We start from the raw sequence: 24,774 nt of genomic DNA, 5'->3' as shown, positions 1-24,774 counted from the left end.
CTGAGAGATGGGCTTTGGGCTTTGATTAGATCTGATGGACATAAGGGATTCAGACAAGAACATAAAGAACAAGGCCAGGCACTCCAACTTTTAGAGGGCAGAGAACTGACTCTTAGGTAACAGAGTTGGGATGAACAGGATACAGGGCTTATAGGTATTTAATAAAATACTATATTTATTAAAGACTTCAAAAATCATCTGGATCAGTTCAGGAGACTTGCTAAAAAATGCTTTGCAAAGGAGACACAAATATGAAAGAGAAGACTAACTGCAAGGAAGATACACACTTGGTTATGCTTACCATGATTCCAGAACACACAGAGAAGGACAAAGTGGTACTTACTGGTTCGGACTAACCTTACCTTAACTTCAAAAACCCCTATAATGGCAGGAAGAGTCAGAATGGGGCATAAGGGAGACAGGGTGAAAACAGAAAAGCAGTGATGAACAGCAGCAACATGACAAGAAGAAAAAAGGTAACAAAAGTGTCAATAATAACTGCCCCAGGGGCAACAGTGCTAATCACTTCTTGAATGAGGTGATAGTAAAAGAAACAAGAGTCAAATAAATCCCCACTGGAGTTTCCCATGCAGAATGGAAAGCAACACCAGCAACAACATGGTGAGAAACCATCAGTAACTGTTGAGAAGCTCACAGCCACTTGGAAGCAAAAAGGAAAACAGGAGGACTTGGAGGTGGAGCTTGGTGTCATATACTAACTCTAGTTGGTGAAGGGGCTCAAAATCAACACACTCTGAGACTGTTCTGTTATTGGCTTCCCTATGTAAGGTGAGATATGAGAAAGTAAAGGTTAATACTTTTCAACAAAATTGAATTCACCTTGACACTTTTTCTACATATAGGAATCAGATCATGATAAGCAGAAATCCAGGATGTTAAAAATGATCAGATTCCCAGCATTATCTTTGATTCACTATTTACATATTTAAGTTAACATATCTATGGTACCCCACAATCTTAACTGGTCTTCATATTGAAGACCAGTTCAATATGAACTAGTAATCATATATACCTAAGTATTAAAGTATATTTTTAGTATATAGTAGGTTGGAAGGCAAACGAGTATACCAATATACTTAAAAATATTTTAACAGTTAATTTCAATAAATATTGACAGCATGCCTAATAACTTAAAGGCATTATTTTAGTACAGAGAATCAGAAATGAAAAAGAGACAATTTCTCTTATTAAGGAAACCAAATAGAAGAAAACTAATAATCCCTGAACACTTGAGTTAAGTGTTATGTACCAAGACAAAGACAGCATCATTGTTCCTGTCCCTATAAAATTCAGTTAAAGTATCTTTTTCAAGAGTTTATTTCATTAGGAATGAGGATTAATAAATTAACTAGTTGCGATCTTGTTCATAGGTCTGTTCTGAGCAATGACCATTCATTAGGTCAACCACTTTATGAAATATGCTCATGCACAGATATACTTATTAAATTGAAGACTCTCCACCAGTGTACTCATTCCCAGAATTAACAAAAGCGATCTCAGTTTGATTAACAAGTAATTTTGGAATCAACGAATCTTTAGTTAGAATACATATTGGAGTTTACCTAATCTTTTCTGTGCAACACTTTCATAATGCCACTCAACCAGTGCATGAGCACATACAGTGATGGCACTCAGGTATAATAAAGTAATGACTCCATTTTTATAGAGCCGTATTGTTCAACAGTTCCCTGTCAAAATTTGCTTCCCTGCAACTCTTACAAGTTAGTCTAAATTTTGCCCTCTAAAGGTTCAGAGAACAATGTCTTCAAGTCACAGGTCTCTTCTAGGTAAAACATTCTTCAAGTATTAATAGTCTTTTACAAGAATAATTTCTTGAGTCTATGCTATCCTATTACACTCCCAGGTTCAGTCTCTGTCAGTACTTCTTTCAAATATGTTAAAAGGATACCATCTAACCAGAGTAATATGCCATCCAAAGATAATGCCGGGAATCTGATCATTCTACCATCCTGGATTTTACCATCCTGGATTATGATCTGATTCCTATGCGTAGAAAAAGTGTCAAGGTGAATTCAATGCTATTTTGAATTTACATTTTTGTTTTTGCAGTCTAAGTCTTCTTGTACTTTCTCTGCCCCAGAACCAGAGTCAGGAATATCTGATTTTTCTGACTCAGTTGCCACCAGGATTTATTCTAGTTTCTTTTCTCCCCACATCTAAAACTCCTCAGATAGTAAGAAACCCAGTTCTCATGATTTTTAATGTTAACTATTTCTTTAATTAGTCCCCTGTATATATAATCAATCTTCCATCTCTGCCACATTCCTGTCCTGTGAAGTTGTCCTAATTCCACTCTGTCTCCCAGGATGGATGGCCTTATCCTACTCGGGCTCCGATTCCCCCTGTTGAGCCTACTCCACCCCCCACAACCCTCTACATAGATGTCCTTCTCTCCTTGCCTCTATGTCATCACACACAAGCTCTAACACCCTATGCTGGACTACCCACTCCACTTTTGTGTCTGTGTGTGTGTGTGTGTGTGTGTGTGTGTGTGTGTGTGTGTATATATATATATATATATATATATATATTTGTTTATTTACCGCATTTGGCCTCTGACTCCCCATACCAGGCCTTCTACCCCTCAGTCCACCACGTGGACTACCTCCTTGCCCTGCTTGGGCTCTGATAATCCACACCAGGCTATTCCTCTATGGGGATGCCCACCTCACCCCAGTCAGGTTCTGATTTCCTATGCTAGGCTGTTCCCCACATGCAGATGGGGACTTCCTTGGGCTTTGTATCTCCTACCACGACAGAGGGATACCCTCCTCACCATGTTCAGGATCCAATTCTCCTTGCTGGGCCCCACCCCCTGCCTCCCATGTAGATATCCTCCTTGCCTCATCTGGGTTCTGACACCTCAAACCAAGTCACCTCCTATCCCATAACTGCCCTCACGTTGCTTGGGCTCCGACTCTTCTCGTTGACTGCCTCCACGGTATGGACATTTACATCACTCTGATGGGGCTATGACACCCCATGTCAGGCTGTCACTTAGCGGAGGTCCTCCACACTCAACAGCAGACTGTCCTCTGTGTGGACTTTTTTTGTTTGTTTTGTTTTGTTTTCCCTGACTTGGGCTTTGACTCTAAGGACCAACTCCAGCATGTATGAATAATCTGATCCTCCTGGGGCTCTAACACGTCAGCCTACCCCTCCACACAGATGACCTCCTCACTCTCTTTGGGCCCTGACTCCCTACATCAGGATGCCTTCACATATAGATACTCTCACCTTATTCTGCCACAGATTCCCTATAGTGGGCTACCAAACTGTATTGATGACTTCTTTATCCTGCTGAGATTCTTAGACCTTACCCCAGGCCACCCCTTCCTGAGATACTCTCATTAGCCTGCTTTGACTCTGAGTCCCCATACCAGGACACCTTGCTGTGTGAATTCTCTCCTCAGTCTGGGTACTGACTCTGAATTAGGCTCTTCTCCTATCTGATGAACTCCTTACCCAGTTTAGGCTCTGACATCCCACTGTGGGGCACTGCAGCTCATTTCACCCACTCCTATCAATGCAGTATTGCTATAAACTAAATGTATTTACCCCAAATTCATATGTTGAAATCCTAATCCCAATGTGATGGTATTAGGAGGTAGGGCCATTGGGAGATGATGAATCATGAGAGTGGAGACTTCATAAATGGGATTAGTGCTCTTATAAAAGAAAACCCTAAGAGCTCCCTTGCCCCTTCCTCCAGGATACAGTGAGAATTCAGAAGTCTGCAACCTGAAAGAGGGCGCTCATCAGAATCCAACCATGCTGGCACCGTGATTTGAACTTCCAGCCTCCAGAATAGTGACAAATTTCTGTTCTTTATAAGCCACCAGTGCCTGGTATAGTGTTATGGCAACCCTATGAACCATGACAGGTATTTATATTGTTCTGTATGACCTAATGGCTTTAGGTCTGAACTACCACGCAGGAAAGAAGAGGAAGACTCTCAATATCATCTTATATTCCTTTTGCGTTTAATATACAAGAGTCTATTTAAAAGGAACTCTGACTAATACACATCTGCACGTTGCTGGTGCAGCCAAATTTCAAACCAAATGTAAATTGTATTTATTCCTATTACATTTTATCCTATTGGTTCTGACCTATCATTTCAATATATTCTGATCTCTTGAGCTTGACATTTATTGTTATTAGTTGTTCTTGGTAACTTTCTGACACCTGAAAATCTCATAAACATGCCATTTACTGTGTCAAAGCTATTGATTAAAGAAAGACAGGGTTACCTCAGTGGCTCAGTAAATTAAGCATCCATCTTTGGCCCAGGTCATGATCCCGGGGTCTCAGAGTGGAGCCCTGAGTCAGGCTCCCTGCTTGGTGGGCAGTCTGCTTCTTCCTCTCCCTCTGCCCCTCCCCTGCTCATTCTCTCGCTATATATAATAAATAAAATCTTAAAAAAAGGACTTCTAAAAAAAAAGGAAGGAAGGAAGGAAGGAAGGTCAGTCAAAGAGAGCCCTTGAGAACAAAGTCCTGGATAATACAACATAAGACAAAGCTTTAGACTGGCATTGGGCCAGTAACCAAATTTCATTTCATCATAATGACACATAAGATATAGAAGATATGTAAGAAAGTCTGTCAAATAAGTTGTAGGAAATAAAGAGTCCCAGCTTACACACTTCTTTTACTGAATACTGAATCAATGAATGGATGAAGAATATAAAGTCTTCATTGTTGTTGAAATGTAACTGTGAAAGTAATGTTGCAAAATATATCATTAAAATGTACATCTAGGTAATTCATGATTAGCATAATTAGGGGTCATATGTCTGATGCAGGTCTTGGGTTCTATGACTGCACAGATATAAACTATGTCCAAAAAGGTATAGCATAATAATAATCTCTATGATTAATTATGTTCCAAATTCTACATGATGGATACACACACACACACACACACGCACACCCCATATTTACAACAAACAAGGGTAAGACAGGATGTAAAAATAATCACTAATTGCTTACTATAATCTGACTGATAGAAGAATACATGATAGAGCTGGAACTCAAATCCAAGTACCATGTGCTTAACTACTCTTCTATTAGGTTAATGAAATTAAACAATCATCAATATCACTGCTTATCTTCCTAAAATATATAATTTGAAGAGGGTAAGGCATATAAAAACTATTTAGGCAGAGCTGGTCTATATATTCTTTTTGCTTTTTTTGTAACTTCTTTAGCATACAGTAGCATGGAATCACACCAAAGCAGAAGTTCCATAACAGTGCAAAGCCACTAGACATTTAATTAAAAAGTTCTTAATCTCTAGTCCTATTTATTCTTTTTGAGGAGTCATGAAAGAAAAAAAAAAAAAGTGAGCCATACCTGTCTTTTAGGAAGGGGTGTTTTTAGAGCAAAGTGTTTGTCAATATATATTCCATTTTCTTGACATGTAGAAAATGGTCAAGAAACATTAGTTTTTTTCCTCTTCCTCATTCCACTTAATTACTCTCTATGTGCTGAGTGCTATGCAAGGAACCAGAGCTACAAACATACGTAAAACATAATTTCTGTCCTCATTTATTTCTGTATTGGCATCCAGAAGTAGATGAGGAGAGAAACTGGGAAAAAAAAAAAAAAAAAAAAGGCCTTTTCTGCAAACACTTCATAGAATAGATGATGTCTGACAGATAGGTACCATTTACCACCATTAAAAGCCAGCTCTCCAACAGGGATCTTAAAAGAGTTTACCATATACTCTCTATGAAGTATGCTTCCCAGTAAACCAAATTCAGAAACTTTGCCTAATTCTCTATTCTTCAGACTTCTCCACAAAACAAAACTAAGAAAAGCAGTCTTTAGCACATATTACAAAGAATTATTAATACTAAACCTGAAAACTTACTCATTCAATACATTTTTACTTTCCTATATACAATTACCAGGCAAGGATGAATTAATTTTCATAATATCTATCATCATACAAAACAATCTGTTGAAATGCTATTAAAGCACTTCATGAAGAAAACATAAAAACATCAAATTGCTAAAACAGTGTCAAAATACCTTTCAAAAGAAAAAAGATTCAAGATCATACTCTGATTTCAGAAGAAATAATGTATTTGTACTGAAAGCAATAATGGCTTAGGATGTCAAAAATGACATATGGGTCAGAATCAAACAGTATAAATAAACCTAACCAATGGGGAGAATGGCAACTGGAAAGTTGTAAAAGGCAGGGAACTACACTTTTAGATATTTAAGAGTGGTGTAGGAACTAAAAGGAGATGATATAACATAAAGAGTAAAAGGAAGACAAGACATTAGGCCCTGGATAAGACTCAGAAAAAATGGCATGGAACAATAAAAAATGATCAAATCCAATGAACAAAGTATAATCTTTTCATTATACATATGAAACATAATTTGAAAAACAAATATTGAAGAGTCCTGTTTCTGGCTCCTGACCATTTATCTCCTCCTTTTTTCTTTTTTAGGGGTAAAAGGAAGAGAGAGAAGCTCAGCACTGCATTTAGAAGAATATTTGTTCCATTTTATTGGAAGGAAGACACTGCCCATCTTCTCATTTTTTTTAATTAATTTTTTTATTATGTTCAGTTAGCCAGCATATAGTACATCGTAAAGACATCGCCAGTCATTCCAAACTGTGAACTAGATGTTAACTCTCCAACATAATCTCCTTTAATGACTCTTCCTCACCTTTGCAATAAAGTTAAAGTTCTTCATATGGCATTCAAGCCATTTCAAGATCTGTCTACATTTTCAGATTCATTTACATCTATATCCCTTTCATACAACTTTTTAAGAAATTCTGATCTCTTTGTAGTTATTCAAAAAAGTCAAGCTATTCTTTCCTTCTGTTGCTTTTGTATATGTTTCCTGTCTAAAATGCTTCCTTGAGATCCTTTTGTCATTTGCTATTGTCCTTAAAGCCAGGTCACAAATCAATTTCTCCTTGACAGATTTTCTTCCTGACTATCACTCTGCATCACAGTAATCCTCCTTTGCTTCCACAACACCCTGTGCATGTCTCTTGTAGTTCTTTTTATACTGTAATACAATTGTTAATTTTCTTCCTTTCTTCCCTACTACTTTGTGTTTGTTTTTTTTTTTAACTGTCACCCTAAGCATTTATTTAAATATTAATAGTCACGGGTAAAAATTATAAATGGTCTAACAAAACTAACAGCTTTATGGTCACAGAACAGTATCTTAGTTTTCTTTGTATTTCCAACAGCTGGCAGAGTATACCTCAGGAGAAACTTAGTAAATTCAAGGAGAAAAGCATTTAACAATTTGTCTCTCCAGTAAGTATATTATAGTAGAAAAAGTATTATATTGAGCTCTGCCCATAACTAGCTATAACTCACAAATTATGACTTCCAGTAAAATAAGGGGATTATCTAGATCTATAAAGTTCCCTGTGATTTGTTAACCTAGTTTCTGTTTTATAAATTCTTGACAGATAATAAAACTACTTTAAAAAAGAACAGTCTTTAATTCAAATGTTTACTAATTTACACTGGATTTATCTCAGTTTTCAGGTTTTACTACTGAGGTTTTCTTTATTGGTCTAGGGGCTGTGAAGAGAAAAGTTTTCCTAACTTGATAGCCTTAGAGCCAAGGATCCTATTTTATTCTGAGCTTCACTGGCATATGATTTTCCTCCCTTAAGACTTTCTCTTTGTTATCTGTTGCCTCTGCTTCTACTTCTCCTTAACTTTTACCTAGCTCTAGAACTAGTTCAGGAAGATGTCTGCCACGTAACAGAAACTAGTGATAGTAAAGGGGAAGAAAAGAAGAAGATGAGCTCGAGAAGTCATTAGCCTTTTCTCAACCTGTCTTCTCTTGTTTGGAGTGAGGGCACATTGGTCTTAATAAAAACTTTACCCCAGTCCCTTGTTTACTACTACTCCTTCCACCTTCATCCTGTCTTTTAATTAAAAACAAAAACAAAAACAAAAACAAAACATAAAAAGGAGAGGGCTTTTTACTTTTTTTCAGGTTCTCCTTATCCTATCCTGTGTTTTTAAAAACTCTGCCTAGTAATTTTAAAACGTCTCCACTAGTCTACTCTGTCATTCAGAAAGGAGTCTCCCTTTTCCTACAGAAGCAGAGAAATGTGTCCCTGCCTAAAAATATCTTCACATGGTAGTCAGTTCCTACTATTAAGAAATTGTTAGTACTACTGGCACATTATAAATTAGTCTTTTTTTTTTATCCTGACTGAAGGGATAATTACCACATAAAAATCAGATTACTATATTTTATAAGGGAGGAAATTCACAAATTATAGTTACAAATTAACTTTTATTTATTTTTTCAGTGTTCCAAGATTCATTGTTTATGCACCACACCCATGCTCCATGCAATACGTGTCCTCCTTAATACCCACCACCAGGCTCACCTAACCCCCACCCCCTCCTTCCAAAACCCTGTTTGCTTCTCAAGAGTCCATAGTCTCTCACAAATTAACTTTTAAAATAGAAGTTATTTAAAATTCAAAGTCTGGTTATCCAACTGCAATTAAAGTTTTTTTGTATTTTAAGTCACACTCTAACAGTAATGAGGATCCTCATTTGCAGATGTATTTGAGATCAATGTTATACTAGTTAAAATGCTTCCATCATAAACAATTTTTATTGAAAACAATTTTAAGTAATATATAAATAAACCTAAGATGTGTGCTCTACTAGAAACGTACATTCTAAGAGTTATCCAATATGAAAATGGAATTATTTTATAAAAGCCTAATTAACAAGTAAAGACAGGCAAAGTTTCACTATACTGCTTATAAATTCTACTACCTGGTTTCTTTTAAGCTCATAATATTTGTGTGTGAAGTTACCTTAATTGATACACAGATTTAAGTTGACTTAGAGAATAGAAGGCATGTAAGATTTGGAGAGCAGGCTAAAAATTTTAATTTTAATTACTGAGCTAATTACTTCTCTGGAAAGAGTAAAGTCTGTTTCTTCTTTGATAAAATAGATTAGATTGTGCCAGTAAGATGGAGGGGTACCATAAGACTTGGTTTACCTGGTACAATCTTGGCTGTTAAGTTGTTTTGTAGTAGTTGCCAGGGTCCTCCTACACTCTCAGAAGTACCAGTTTGGAACAGAAAGCACCTGGTCAACCTACTTATCATGCTCCTTTCAAATTAAAACAACAACTACTAGTTAGGCACCCAATATGTAGAAGGCCAAATACTGAAGGGAATACAAAGAAATTTAAGAAATGGTATTTGCCCTCAAAGTGCTTAGGACTTAGTTGGAGAAACTGAATAAACATTTCAAGTTAAACACACAAAATTTAAATGGCTTAAAAGATATAACTGGAACAAATATTATAAGGAAGTATGTAGTTACTTGTTAAATGAATAATAAATAATTAGTTAAGGGTTTCAAAATCAGTCACTTTCTATTAAACAACACCGCAACATCCTTTATACCATTTACTGAATGCCTTGTATGTGCTAGATGTGGTTTAGAGTGCCTTACATGCATATTAGTTAACCCTTACAATCCTAAGAGGTGTAATATTATTCATAAGAAAGGGAATTTTACTGATGAGAAATGTACCTCTTAGAGGTTAAATAGCAGAGCTAGGATTTAAACCCAGGTTCTCTAATACCAAAGTCAGTGACTATCTTTTTACTGCTCTTCTCTTTACATAGGGTGGTGGTTCTCAACTGTGGGTGCTTTTGCCCCCACCTCCCCCAGGGACATACGGTAATACCTGGAAACATTTTTGTTCATCATAACTGCTGGGCGGGGGGGGATGGCTAGTGACTTTACAAAAATTTTTTTACAGATAAGATCTGAACTCAGTCTTGAAGCATTGGTAGGATTTGGACAGGCTAGGGATGGCGGAGGTAAGGACAGATTACAGATAAGAATAGTACAGAAAGTACAAGAGAGATTCAAGAAGATAGTGAATAAGCCAACTTAGCAAGATAAAGGGACACAATATTAAAGGGAAAGTGAAAGCAAGACAAGGAAGATGCAATAATTTTTTTTTTTTTAAGATTTTATTTATTTATTTCACAGAGATCACACACAGGTAGGCAGAGAGGCAGGCAGAGAGAAAGAGGGGGAAGCAGGCTCCCTGCGGAGCAGAGAGCCCAATGCGGGGCTGGATCCCTGGATCCTGAGATCGTGTCCTGAGCCGAAGGCAGAGGTTTTAACCCACTGAGCCACCCAGGCGCCTCAAGATGCAATAATTTTCTTAAAAGACAGAGGAACCTGAATTGAATTCACTGAAGATTTCTGAGAAGGGGAATGTAAGATTAATCAAGAAACCAGGGAAAAGAGACTAAAAAGGATGCTACTAGACTAAGTCATAAGGAATTCAGAGTCTGTGCGTTGGTGTGGCAGAAGTAGTGAGAAAGAAAGGAAGAAACCATAAGTGTATAAACTTTTATGTACCATAAATTTTTGTCATCTCAAAGGATAACAAATTACCATTCTTACCTGTAATGCACTGAAACTGTCCATCTTCTCTTCTTATTGTAAATGCTTCCCCTGGGTTAACTTGTACCAGAATGACCTTAAAATGAGAGAAAGAAGTATTAAAACAAAACAAAACAAAAAAACAAAATAATAGAGCAAACAACAATCAAAATAGGGCACATCAGTATAACAAAATACTAAATATTTCTAGAATATGTGAGCTATTTAAGCTTAATGAGAACGGGAAGGAAAATGGGATTACACAGTTTACACGTTCGTTAAAAAAGTGTTACTTCACTTTCCTCGAGGAAATACAGCGGGACACCTTTATTGGAAAGTTAATAAACTTCACTCTGAAACAAAGATAGAGTCAAACAATATTTGGCAGATTTATGCTTAGTTCATTTGTTGCTAAGTATTTCATTTTTTTAAGATTAAGTATAAATTGATGATAAGAGCTTGAGATGAGCATACCTGAATTAGTAGGACATTTCAAATTATATCTGGGAATATGTTAAATTAATCCCACTCTTTTTTTTTTTTTAAAGATTTTATTTATTTATTTGAGAGAGAGACAGTGAGAGAGAGCATGAGTGAGGAGAAGGTCAGAGGAAGAAGCAGACTCCCCGTGGAGCTGGAAGCCCGACGCGGGACTCGATCCCGGGATTCTGGGATCAAGACCTGAGCCAAAGGCAGTCGTCCAACAAACTGAGCCACCCAGGCGTCCCTAATCCCACCCTTTTAAGTAGTTTTCATTATATAGATTATATATTCTAATTCTATGACATCTAAAAAACAGAAAACTGGAAAAAAATCCGAAGTCCTTCTATCCTATAATAAATTCTGTTAATTTTTAATAAATTTCTTAGTCTCGTTCCCTATGTATAGGCTTAATTTTGCCCTTTAAAAAATATATATATATAAATAAATATTATTTATATATAATTTACATATAAAAATACATATTGTATATATTTATATGTATTTATATAAGTACATATATTTATATATATATTTTAAGGGGCATATATATATTCTATATATTCTATATTATATTATTTATATTATATATAATTATATATATTCTAATAATATATATTGGAGATTTTATATATAAATATAATTTATATTATATATAATATATAATTAGAGATTATATATAATATAATATAATATTTTATATAACATAAATATATAAAATACATTTATATATTTATATTATATTATATACTATATTATATATTACATATTACATATTATATTATATTAATTATATTATATTATTATATATTATATTATATATAAAATATAATACAAATATATAAAATATAGTTATATTATATTATATTATATATAAAATCTCCAATTTGGTATCTTTCGAAGTTTAATATTTTTTTTTTTTTTTTAAAGATTTTATTTATTTATTTGACAGACAGAGATCACAAGTAGACAGAGAGGCAGGCAGAGAGAGAGAGGGAAGCAGGCTCCCTGCCGAGCAGAGAGCCCAATGCGGGACTCGATCCCAGGACCCTGAGATCATGACCTGAGCCGAAGGCAGAGGCTTTAACCCACTGAGCCACCCAGGCGCCCGAAGTTTAATATTTTTAAAAAGACTTTTCCATGCTACTAATCACTCAAAGTACTTCAACAAATGACCATACCATAAACTACTTAACAATTCTCTTAATATAAGGAATTTAGGTAGCTTTCAATTTTTCCATTACTATAAATATCAACACAGAAGGGAAAAATTTCTATGTAGTTTCTCCTCTTTAATCCATTACCAGTTAATTTTTTTGAGTGGTGTTTAAGGTCAGGGGGTCTAATTTCATTCTTTTACATGTGAATATCCAAATTTCCCAGCCCAATTTATTGAAGAGACTGTCTTTTTGCATTGAGTGTTCTTGTCTCCCTTGTCAAATGTTAGCTGACCATACATGCATTGGTTTGTTTCTGGGCTCTCAATTCTCTTCCATTGGTCTAAGTCTCTGTTTTTGTGTAGAACCATACTGTTTTGATTATTATAGCTTTATAATACAGCTTGAAATCAGGAAGTGGTGATGCCTCCCACTTTTATTCTTTTTCAGGATTGTTTTGGATATTCGGGGTTCTTCTGTGGTTCCATATACACTTCGGGAGTTTTTCTACTTCTGTAAAAAATGCCACAGGAATTTTGATAGAGACTGCACTGAATCTTAAGATGGCTTTAGGTAGTATGGATATGTTAATAACATTACTTCTTCCCATCCATGAACATGGGATACCTTTCCTTTTATTTGTGTCATCTTAAATTTCTTTCACCAATGTTTTATAGTTTTTAGGGTAGAAATCTTTCACCTCCTTGGCTAATATTTCAGGCAAAGACTGAAAGACCCTCACTTCAAGGGAAGTAGGTAAGAAGTAGGGGTAATGGAAAACACAAAATAAATTGTTAGAAATAATCCAAATATATTAATAAAATAAATATAAATGAACTAAGCTTGCATATTAAAAAGAGAGAAAATAAAATTAGATTTTAAAATGTTACAGAGAGGGGCACCTGGGAGGCTCAGTCGTTAAGCATCTGCCTTCAGCTCAGGTCATGATCCCAGGGCCCTGGGCCATGATCCCAGCCCACCTCGGGCTCTCTGCTCAGTGGGAAGCCTGCTTCCCTCTCCCACTCCCCCTGCCTGTGTTCCCTCTCTCACTGTATCTCTCTCTGTCAAATAAATAAATAAAATCTTAAAAAAAAAAAAGTTACAGAGAGAAAATGCCAAACCCATTATTTTGATGGTCTATTTCTCAGAACAAGTAGACAATAATCATCAAGGATATGGAAGATCTTAACACCACCACCAATAATCTTGGTTTAATAGCCATGTAAAGAATATTGCACCTAATAATTAGAAAATATACATACTGTTTTGAAGCATATAGGCAATTGACATGAAAATGAAAAGAATGGACTATTACTGAGAACATCATAAATCAAGTCTTACAAATTTCAGTTAAATCAGAATCAGTAATATAGAAATGTACTTGCAAATTTTAAAGAGCTTCAGTAATTTGTGGGTTAGGCAATCATAACAAAAACCAGAAAATAGCAGTGAAGTATAACCAAAACATTGTATGTTAAAACTCTGGAATATAGGCAAAATTGTATTGACCAAAAAACGCAGACCTTTAAATACCTACAACAGAAAAGACTGAAAATTAGTATGTGTCCAAGTAAATGTGAAAAGGCAGGGTTAACTCAAAGAAAATTAAAAAAAAAAAAAAAGGAAACAAAAGTAAGAACAGAAATAATGAATCACAATACAAGAAATGCTGGAGGATGAACAAATAGTTTTAACAGAAATCACAGTGAAGGATAACCAAGAGAAAAAAATTCAAGAGAAAAAAGTAGTCAGTAACCTTTTCCGGCCAGGTAATTTTTTCCCCCCGGAGAAGATTCTTGAACCTTGGGAGATTTTATGCAGGTAGATGGCTTTAAAATGCATTTTATAAAATCTAGGAAACTTATCTCTCTACATGGGTTTTATTTAGGGGACTAGCTCCTTATTATTCCATTATCTCAAATGTCATCTTTTCAGAGAAACCTTCCCTGACCAGCAAATTCTAGGGTATGTTCACATAGTTTCTACCATATCAATCTATTTTATTTTTTACCTAGCACTTGTCACTATTTGAAATTATTTTGTGTAGTTATTTGGTTAGTGGTTTACTGAGCAGTTTCTATTCCACTAGTACAAAAGCCCCCTAAAAGCCAACATCTTGTCTTACAAAATGCTATACCCTAGAGCTTGGCTCATAACAGGTTTTCAATAAACTTCCATTAAATGAATTAAATAGATAAACAGTGAGCACTGGGAGTTCATTCATTCATTTCACAAATATTTGTTGAGGACTTATTACAGGTGAGGCTCTGTTCTAGGTATTGGGTATAGAGTAGTAAACAAAATGGACAAAAATACCTGCCTTCATGTGCAGAGCAAGAAAGTTATAGGATTCAAATTATGCCACTGAGTAACAGCAATTAAGAAAATTATTTTTTAATTAATTAATTAATTAATTTGACAGACAGAGATCACAAGTAGGCAGAAAGCTCGATGTGGGGCTCGATCCCAGGATCCTTGGATCATGACCTGAGCTGAAGTCAGAGGCTTTAACCCACTGAGCCACCCAGGCGTCCCAAGAAAATTATTTGTAAGTCTTAAAAAAATGTGGGGTGATTAGGAGAAATTCACATGCACACACCTTTGAAAATCACCTCACTGTTGCCAACATCACACATCAAACCAGAGCTACTCTGTAATAAAGGTGCATGCCTGAATTCTAAGCACACTCATAGGTTTCTGGCACCTCATCAAGGTTTGTCCAGCTTCAAAATGTAGAATTTACATATCTTCAAACTATGTGGATTCCTACATCATTTTATATTCATCTGCACAAACACAGTGTAAATTTTCCATAATCTTATTACAGACAATAGTACAATAATAAGGAGAAGAATTATGAACGACAGCTATTCCAACTGAGATAAAATATAGCCACACACAAAATTGCATAATCATAACAGCACAGCTTCTTAACACAGATCATGTAATTAGTGACCACAGAAATCTTACAAAGTAACTCTAAGAAGTGTGACAGGTGAGGAAACCTGGTAAATTATCCCTCATTTTGTGATTCATATCATTGATGGCTCGATTTGCAAAGGGATATATTCGAGGCCAAATGTTATAAATGCAGTATCATAAAATGATTACCTAGTACTTTATTGGACTTTAACAATGAAATTCTTCAAGATCTTTACATTTCACAGAAAACAATGATTTATACTCTTAGGTTTATACTTATCTCAAATGCACTGCCAGTCCTTCAATCCCTAACCCCTTTAAGAAATCAGAGTTTAGTCCTGACAGGTTCATTATACTCATTGCAAACGGGTTTCTCTTCTCTAATCAGTTTCTCTCACCTCGTATTATATCCCTGATAATAGGGATATAATGGAATATAATGGGATGCCATGTTCAAGATTCTACTGATACAATATATCAGCCAGCCAGTTTTCCTTTAACATCCTTTAGTGCAAATGCTGGGAACTTCTAATGCCTGGTTTGAGTTAACAGTGTCAACAGTGGCTGAAAGGATAGTTGATAAAAGCAATTATTTGAATATCCACCAAAGGTCAATTTCCAGTATTGCGAACAGAGACATGTACAGTAGTAGTGACCATTTTAAGAATATTCTCAACTTAAATAATCAGCACTACTAATATTTACATGGCTTCTTAAATAAGAAACATATGCTTAAAACATGTTTTGGCTGAGATACCTAACCCAAAGGGCAGATTTATTGACAAAGACTGGAGATAATGTCATACACCATGTGTATTTTATTTTTATTTTCTTAAGACTTTTTAAATTTATTTATTTGACAGACAGAGATCACAAGTAGGCAAAGAGGCAGGCAGAGAGAGAGGAGGAAGCAGGCTCCCTGCTGAACAGAGAGCCTGATGCGGGGCTTGATCCTAGGACCCTGGGATCATGACCTGAGCCGAAGGCAGAGGCTTTAACCCACTGAGCCACCCAGGCACCCCACACCATGTGTATTTTAAAATTATTCTCATTAAGTAAGCTATGATGACACATGGGACTATTTCTACAAAAATGTTACATTAAAACACAAAAGATATGAAAATGTCATTGATTAAAGGTTTAAATATGCCTAGTATATTCATTAATGAAGACCATAAAAATCTATAAGAACATAATAAAAATTTCATGTTCCCTAAATTCCTTGATAATAAAAAAAGATAGAATGTTTTGGGGAAGAAGTTATAGAAGAACAGTAAAATTACAAAGGATCCAATATAAAATTATTTACTTAGGGAAGGAAATACATTTCAAAAAAAGCAGAATAGCAGAAAAGACATCTCTGGTGTGAAAAAAGAAAGAGAAGGATGAAGGGCCACAGACACTAGAGAGTTCCAAGTCTGATATGAACACCTCTAAAAAAAGCAGCACACAGCTCAGGAAAAGTTGGAACTGGAGACCCAAGATATCATTTAGTCCAATCCAGGTTTATTTTTAGAAAGTAATAAGTGATTATTAATATTACTGAAAAAGTTACTTCATTTTACAAAAACATTCAACCAACTGTACAGTAAACTCCCAGTGTATTTATTCAATTTCTATCAATTAAACACTTACAGTGAGGCAAATTCAAATGAGCAGTTATAATAAAAAATGTAGCACTTGGGTACCACCTTGGGATCTGAAGTGATGAATAAAAGTGCAAAAATTATTTATGCTTTGTCTATACAAATAAACTTAATTTAAATATCAGGAATAAACACTAATAACATCTGCATATATTCTAAAAGAAACAATAATAAATGAGTGATGTTTTTATTTATTTATTTTTAAAGACTTATTTTTTGAGAGAGAGCAAGTAAGTGTGGGGTAGGAGCAGAGGAAGAGGGAGAGAATCAAGCAGACTCCCCACTAAGCCTGGAGCCTGATGCGGGGGTTTGATCTTGCCACCCTGAGATCATGACCTAAGCCAAAATGAAAAGTCAGCCACTTAACTCATTGAGCCACCAGGCACCCTTAGCGCTATTTTAAAAGTTAAAACAACTAGGTATAAATTATATTTTACTATATATTTTAAAAAAGATTTTATTTATTTGACAGAGAGAGAGAGAGAGAGAGGGAACACAAGCAGAGAGAGAGAGTGAGAAGCAGGCTTTCTGCCGAGCAGAGAGCCGGATGTGGGGCTTGATAACAGGACCCTGAAACTATGACCTGGGCTGAAGGCAACCGTCTAACGACTAAGCCACCCAGGCGCCCCTATATTTTACTACCTTAATTTTCAACTGTTACTAATCATTTCATTGTTTAATATAACTTTGAAAACATTCTTTTGCATTTCAAAGATATGTATACATAACTTCATCATCATCTGTTTCAATTTTACCTAACTGCTATCAGTTTAAGTTCTTTACATGTAAATTGAGATTAGGAAAAATAGCAATCTTAGACCTGCTCCACAGCACAAATAAAGTGTATTAGATGAAATGATGAGCACTAGATGGAAGGAAAGACAACTCAACATCATCCTGGGAACTTTTCAAAAATACTGTATAGATAGTTCGGTCTGTCTGGAGAGGATGAGGAATCTGGGATTTCCATCAGGAAAACCATGCTATTATTTATTTTCCAGAAAGTATCACTACTTTAAAACCTAAAGGATTCAGTAAAAAAATACAAGGTTGGTGGGGTGCCTGGTTGGCTCTGGCAGTAGAGCATGCAACTCTTGATCTCAGGGTTATGAGTTCAAAACACATGTTAGCTGTAGAGCTAACATAAAACAAATAAAATAAATAAGGTTGGTGGTAATATTCTGTAATCGCTAAAGGAAAAAAAGGGAAAACACCCAAGGTGTTATAAGTGATTTGTTCTGTGAAGTTAACAAACATTTAACTTTCTGAATTTAAGAAGTACTTTTAATGTTTGTTTCTCTAAAACTCTAGCACTTTAAATTGTTTATTTTGAAAAATATATATATACCCAGGGCACCTGGGTGGCTCAGATGGTTAAGCGTCTGCCTTGGCTCAGGTCATGACCCTGGGGTCCTGGGATCAGGTCCTGAGTCTGGCTCCCTGTTCAGTGGGGAGCCTGCTTCTCCCTCTGCCTCTAACTTCCTCTCTCTCTGTCCCTCATGAATAAATAAATAAAACCTTAAAAATATATATGTATCTCCAATGTAAAATGTTTAAGGATGTATTTAATTTCTAAAAATGTTCACCTATATATTTCGTAAGAAATAATCAACAAAACCAAATATAATCACTGAAAAAAAAATAAAGAGAAAAATGTTTACGTATGGAATCAATCTTGCAGATGTAGTTTAATCTTCAACTCTCCACCCCAAAGGACACCCAATTTGCATTCTTCATTGTACAAGTCAGGTCTGAAAATGACATACCTCACATTTCTATTTCTGAAACCCAGTAGAGGGTTTAGAAGGCAGAGCAAAAAAATCAACCCAAAAGTCAAAAACATGTACTCACACTTTCCAATATTTATGAATGTATAATCTTGGCTATCATCTTAGTCTGCCATAACAAAGTGGGGTGATGGGCAGGGGGGTGATGCTTAAACCAAGATTTGTTCTTTCATAGTTCTAGAGGCTAGAAGTTCAAGATCAAGGTGTTGACAGGGTTGGTTTCTTCTGAAGGCTCTCTCCTTGGCTTGCAGATGGCTACATTCTTCCTATGTTTTCACACTGTCTCCCCTCTAGGTGTTATTTGTTTTAATATCCTCTTATTAGAAGAATACTGGCAAAAGGGAGAATTCTACTGGATGAAGGCCTGTCCTAATAGCCTCATTCTAGCTTAATTACCTCTTTAAAGATGCTATTTCCTAATACAGTAATATCCTGAAGTACTGGGGGTTAGAACATATGAATTTCGGAGTGGATTGAGGAAAACACAATTCAGCACAAAACAGCAACTCTCAGATTACAGAGAGTACAGGAGCAAAATTCTCTGTAATGCCTAATCCTTTCCCTGTTTTTTTTTTTTTTTTTTTTTTTAACCAACTGCTTCTTCATGCTTACTCGAGGGTGCCAATTTAATGAGGTTGAGAGTAATAATAAAAGGGAAAATCTTTTGGGCTTTGTACCCTTGAATAATAGTTAAGATACCTTAGCAATGTAATTTCTCAATCCATGACTGAAGGCTTTCAAGTAACTCAATACTAATGGGGTTGTTTTGATGACTAAGTGAACGAACATATGTCAAGTGTTTAAGACAGTTAATGGCATACAGTAAGCACTATCTGTACATGTTAGTTACTGTTATTGTAGGCACCATGTATGTAGCTCTTTTTTTTTTTTTTTTTTTTTTTTTTTAAATACTGAATTACTGAATATTTATTGAGTACACTGTATACCAGGCAAAGGAACAGAAACAAATTGTCCAGAGTTACTTTTAACTGCTTCAGCAATGCCGGAATCCTCATCATAAAAAAACCCCATTGTGCTGATTTAGTATCCATTCACTCTTTGATTAATCTTCATGTACAGTTTTCTCGTCTACTTTCAAATCTTGCATAATGCTGTAGACCATTAAATATTCCAAAGGCCGTCTCTAAGACTAGAGGAATCATCATGGCTTTTATCTCTGTCTGACAAAGCAGCAGCCAGTAAAGTAAAACCCTTCCTTTTGGTGGCAATGGAACAGTATGATACTTGACTGCAAGGCGTCCATTTTTAGAGAAAGCCAAACCACAGGGATATAAAACACCACATATTATGCTAATCAGTGAACTTCTCAGAACACAATTTTCCTGGCTTATATTGCCCAAATACAAAGCATCCGTTACAAGGAGCTTATAAGTGACTACAGTAGACAAAAACGGAAGTGTAGTCAGTGATGCATACGTCTTCAAAGCATCATGTTTAACCTTGAAGCAATGTCTGAAAATGAAGTTGGCCATTATTCCAGAGAAACTAGCTGCTGTTCCAAGGAACGCTGTGCCATATATATTTAAAGTCTTTTCTTTTCTAAGATATTCAATTTTCTTTTCTATGATTTCGATGATCATTGGTCTTCTGAGTTTTGCATCTTCGAGAGAAAGACTGGGCTGACCATGTGTGTATGTTGCCATTCTGATGTCCTTGGGCGCTTCCTCGGCTCTCACCGGCACCACACCTGCTTCCTTCAGGTCCCATGTATGTAGCTCTTAGTATTATTATTAATAGTATAGATCTGTCACTTTAAAGATTTGCCCCCAGCCTAGAAGTTGATCAATTTACACATAAGTGAGATAATATACCCAGAACACAATGTTTAAGAGATCTCTCCTGAACCGGTCTGGGACCTGCCTACCTCTCCATATTTTCTCATACTGACCCTTTAGCCTACTCTACTCCTCTCATTACAGTGTTCCATGGTCAAGAGTTTCCTTCTCATCTCCTGGTTCGTGACTTACTGTTCTCTAGCATGGTATTTGATTCAGACTTGACTTCTGCTAACTAACATTTTCCTTTGCTGAACCTCTGTGCTTGAGGACTTCAGTCTATAAACAAAAAACTTCTACTTAATTCTACTAATTCCTTCAAGATACTGAACCCTAAAGCAGAGTTAAATTATTCCTGTAATAAAGCCCACAGCAATTGGGACATCCTCCCAGTATAATGCTTAGCACATAACTGTATTGGTCGTTTACATGTTGTCACTTCCACTACATGAGCCCTTCATAAGACTTCCAACATTTATATAGTTACAGAGTCCACAGAAGTTTAACAAATATTTGCTGAATTAACTACTGTCCATCTCTAAATAACTCCTAAATCTTTTCCTCTGGCTTTGAGACCAGGGCTAGCTGATAACACTTTCTGTAATGACAGAAATATTTTATATATGATCTGGTAGGATAGCCTCTAGCTGTGTGTACAGCTCTGTGTGTACATAATCCTCTGTGTGTACATAAGTGGTACTGGGCATTTAAATTATGACCAGAGAAAATGAAAGAATGAAAGTGTAATCTTATTTACTTTTAATTTGTGTAGTTAATTTAAATTAGTGGTTAATGGCTATCATGTCAGACAGTACCATGCTAGATTTGCCAAGCTCCAAAATTACTTTTCAGATTACTTTCTGGATTTATTTGCCTTGATAAATAGCAGGCACCTCAATCTTATTAGAATGCATTATCTGATCAGCTAAATATACTATCAATTCACAAAAATGTCTGAATTACTTACACATCAAAGTGTTATTCAAATGACTTGATTATAAGAACTTCCAATCAACCTTTATCTACATTTCACTAGAACCTGTCAATCTGTAGATACATTGGCTGATGTAACATATTTTAGCAAGAGTCTAAATAGAGCCTAATGTTTGGAAACAAAAGGACAATTATCAAATTACTGAATGTGAGTTTAGTTTTTAGTCTTCTGAAGAATAATAACTTGCAAACTTAATTAAGAATATATGCTTGACACCACCATATAGACAACTGAGATCTGTCAACCATCCACCCACTTAATTAATTTAATTCAAATAATTAATGAGCAACGAGTATATGTTAGTTTGTGGAGTTGGGGAGACAAGGATGAATCCGTAAGCAAGATAATACAGCAATTATAGTGCTAAGGTAGAATAGTACAGGGAATAATATGTGATAATTAGAAAACACTTAAAATTTTTTTTTGTTTAGGCTCATCTGTCTTCATAATTGCTTTTTAGAAATAAAAGTACTATGACAGAAAACAAATATGGATTTACCATCAAGCAATACATTCAAATCCTACTTCATGACTTAATAAATGTGTGGGTTTTTAGGCAAATTATTTAAACTCTGTGAACCTTAGTGCCTTCTTTTCTAAAATGCAGTGCTTTTGAAAGATTAAGAGAAACACTTAATGTAAAACTCTCACCCCAGTGCCTGACACACAGGAGACCCTCAAAAATAACAAGTATTTCCTTCAAATCCAGTACAAAAAAAATTCTAACTAATCATCTAGACTATGTGGAATACTTCATTTCCTGACAATGGTTAAAAAAAAAAATCAGGTTATGTCCCATATATAAAAATATACAGGGGCGGCTGGGTGTCTCAGTTGTGAAGCGTCTGGCTTCAGCTCAGGTCATGATCCCAGAGTCCTGGGATTTGAGCCCTATCAGGTTCCTTGCTCAGTGGGAAGTCTGCTTCTTCCTCTCCCTCTCCCCAACTTGTGTTCCCTCTCTTACCATCTCTCGCTCTGTCAAATAAATAAAATCTTAAAAATATATATATATATGAATGTACATATGTGTATTTATGGTGTGTGCACATACACACACATACACATCTCCGTGTGTACACATGCAACTAATGATTTGTATCTTCCCCTACTTCAGAATGACTTGTAAGAAGGTATGTCTTTTATTTTCTTATTAATCCTAGTTCAAAGGATCATACTGATCATGTATGTGAAGGCTGGGAACAATTAAATCTTTAGTTTCTAAAGCCACTTTTATTAAAAGGTTGTATTATAAATTTTTCCCATATTAAATAAAATAAAATTATTCTGAAGAAAGAGTATATGAACTTACTAGTATTAGACTATCACTGCCAATTCAAATACTCAGATGTCATTTGGGTTTACATGTCCATTATTTTTAATCATTCTCCTATTCTTTAAAAACTGGCATTCAAAGTAAGTCCAAGGTAGTATAACAAGAGTTATTGAATCACTATGTTGGTACACCTGAAACTAAAGCAACACTGTGTGCCAATTACACTATTAAAAAAAAGAAAATACAAAGTAAATCCAAGGTATCAAGATTGCCCAAGGGGATAATTAAACATCATTAGCTAAAAGTTGTGTTGTACTTTGTTAACAAAAGCATTTTCACACTTAACACTTATTTTATTCATCTTAGGTCATTGCTAGTTTAGAAATATAACTGATCTTTCTACAATGAGTTGTATCCTACAACCTTGGTGAACTCATTAATTCTAGTAATTTTTAAGTAGATTTTAGGATTTTCTTTTATAAGATCATGTCACTTGAGAAAAAAGAAAGTTTTATTCTTTTCTAATCTGGATGCCTTTAATTCTTTTACTTGCTTATTTGTCTTAGCTGGAATTTCCAGCAAAATGTTGAAAAGAAGTAGTAAGAGCAGGACATCCATGTCTTATTCTCGATCTGCAGGAAAAGCATTCAGTCTTTCACCATTAAATATGTTAGCTGTTGCTTTTTTTTTTTTTTTAAATAGGTGTTGTTGCTTTTTTTTTTTTTTTAAATAGGTGCCCTTTATGAGACTGAGGAAATTCCTTTCTGTTTTTAGTTTACTGATAATTTTTACCTTTATAAAAGGGTTTGAATTTTGTCAAATTCTTCTTCTGAGTCTATCAAATAGATGACCATGTAGTTTTTGCCCCTGTTCTATTACTGATGTATTAGACTGACCACTTTATGTATGTTGAGCCCATTTTGCATTCCTGGAATAAAACTCACTTCATTGTGGTATCTAATCCATTCTATACCTTGCTGGGTTTGGGTTGCTAGTACCTTGAAGATCTTGTGTCTATACTCATAAGGAACACTGATCTGTAGTTTTCTTAGGTCTCCATCTGGTTTAGTTTGGTACTAATTTTCCTTTAAATCTTTAGTGGTACTCATCAGTGAGGCATCTGGGTCTGGGCTTTCCTTTGCAGAAATTTTTCTGGTTATAAATTCAATCTCTTTACTTGCTATAGCTCTATTCAGATTTTTAGTATTTTTCTTAAGTCAATCTGGTAGTTTTGTCTTTCTAGGCATTTGTCTAGTTCAGATAGGTTACCCATTTGTTTGCATATAATTGTTCACAGTATTCCCTAATAATCCTTTTTGAATCTATAAGATTTATAGTTATATCTCTTTTTTTAAAAAATTTTATGGAAATTAAAAAAATTTTATTATTAACATATAATGTATTATTTGTTTCAGGGTTACAGGTCTGTGGATTCATCAGTCTTAGACAATACACAGCGCTCACCACAACACATATGCTCCCAATGTCCATCACCCAGCAACCTGCCTCCCTTCCCTCTCTACTCCAGCAACCCTCAGTTTGTTTCCTGAGATTAATAGTCTTTTATGGCTTGTCTCCCTCTCTGATTTCTTCTTGTTTCATTTTTTCCTCTTTTCCCCTATGATCCTCTGCCTTGTTTCTCAAATTCCACTTATCAGTGAGATCATATGATAATTATCTTTCTATAACTGACCATTTCGCTTAGCATAGTATCCTCTAGTTCCATCTGCGTTATTGCAAATGGTAAGATTTCATTTTCTTGATGGCTGTATAATATTCCATGTCTGCGTGCGCGCGCATGCGCGCACGCACCCCCCCCCCCACCTTCTTTATCCATTCTTCTGTCAATGGACATCTGGGTTCTTTCCATAGTTTTGCTATTGTGGACATTGCTGCTATAAACATTGGGGTACAAGTGCCCCTTTGGATGACTACATTTGTATCTTTGGGGTAAATACCTAGTGCAATTAAGGAACTTAGAACTTCACCAAAAACCATAAGATACATACGAATAAATCTAACCAAAGAGGCAAAGGAACCATACTATAGAATAATCATGAAAGAAATTGAGGAATACACAATGAAATGGCAAAACATTCCATGCTCATGGATTGAAAGAAAAATATTGTTAAAATGTCTATGCTACCTAGAGCAATCTACACAATCCATAACAAGATAGCATCAACTTTTTTTCCACAGAGCTGGAACAAATAATCCCAAAATTTGTATGGAACC

General features: G+C 35.4%; 2 protein-coding genes across 6 annotated transcripts in view; both read right to left on the bottom strand.

The window, feature by feature from the left end:
• FNDC3A (fibronectin type III domain containing 3A) overlaps positions 1-24,774 on the bottom strand; it is a 178,205-nt gene that overhangs the window by 110,591 nt on the left and 42,840 nt on the right. For 4 of the 5 annotated variants that reach the window (XM_032874034.1, XM_032874032.1, XM_032874035.1 and 1 more), the window contains exon 3: positions 10,506-10,581. In XM_032874034.1, the coding sequence (XP_032729925.1) occupies positions 10,506-10,581 (76 nt within the window). Of the gene's footprint in view, positions 1-10,505; positions 10,582-20,184; positions 20,188-22,212; positions 22,221-24,774 lie in introns of those variants that run through there. The other variant, XM_032874039.1, reaches the window with a different exon arrangement.
• Positions 19,389-20,171, bottom strand: LOC116877364 (complex I assembly factor TMEM126B, mitochondrial-like). The gene is given in 2 exon segments (XM_032874091.1): positions 19,389-19,564; positions 19,566-20,171. Coding segments are annotated over 2 exon segments (600 nt in total). The 5' UTR covers positions 20,141-20,171; the 3' UTR covers positions 19,389-19,539.

This window comes from Lontra canadensis, unplaced genomic scaffold (genome assembly GCF_010015895.1).
Source record: "Lontra canadensis isolate GAN:19392208 unplaced genomic scaffold, GSC_riverotter_1.0 scaffold51, whole genome shotgun sequence".
NCBI classification, from domain to species: Eukaryota; Metazoa; Chordata; class Mammalia; order Carnivora; family Mustelidae; genus Lontra; species Lontra canadensis.
Note: the sequence above shows the minus strand (reverse complement) of the source record. Positions and strands in the feature narration are given on the sequence as shown.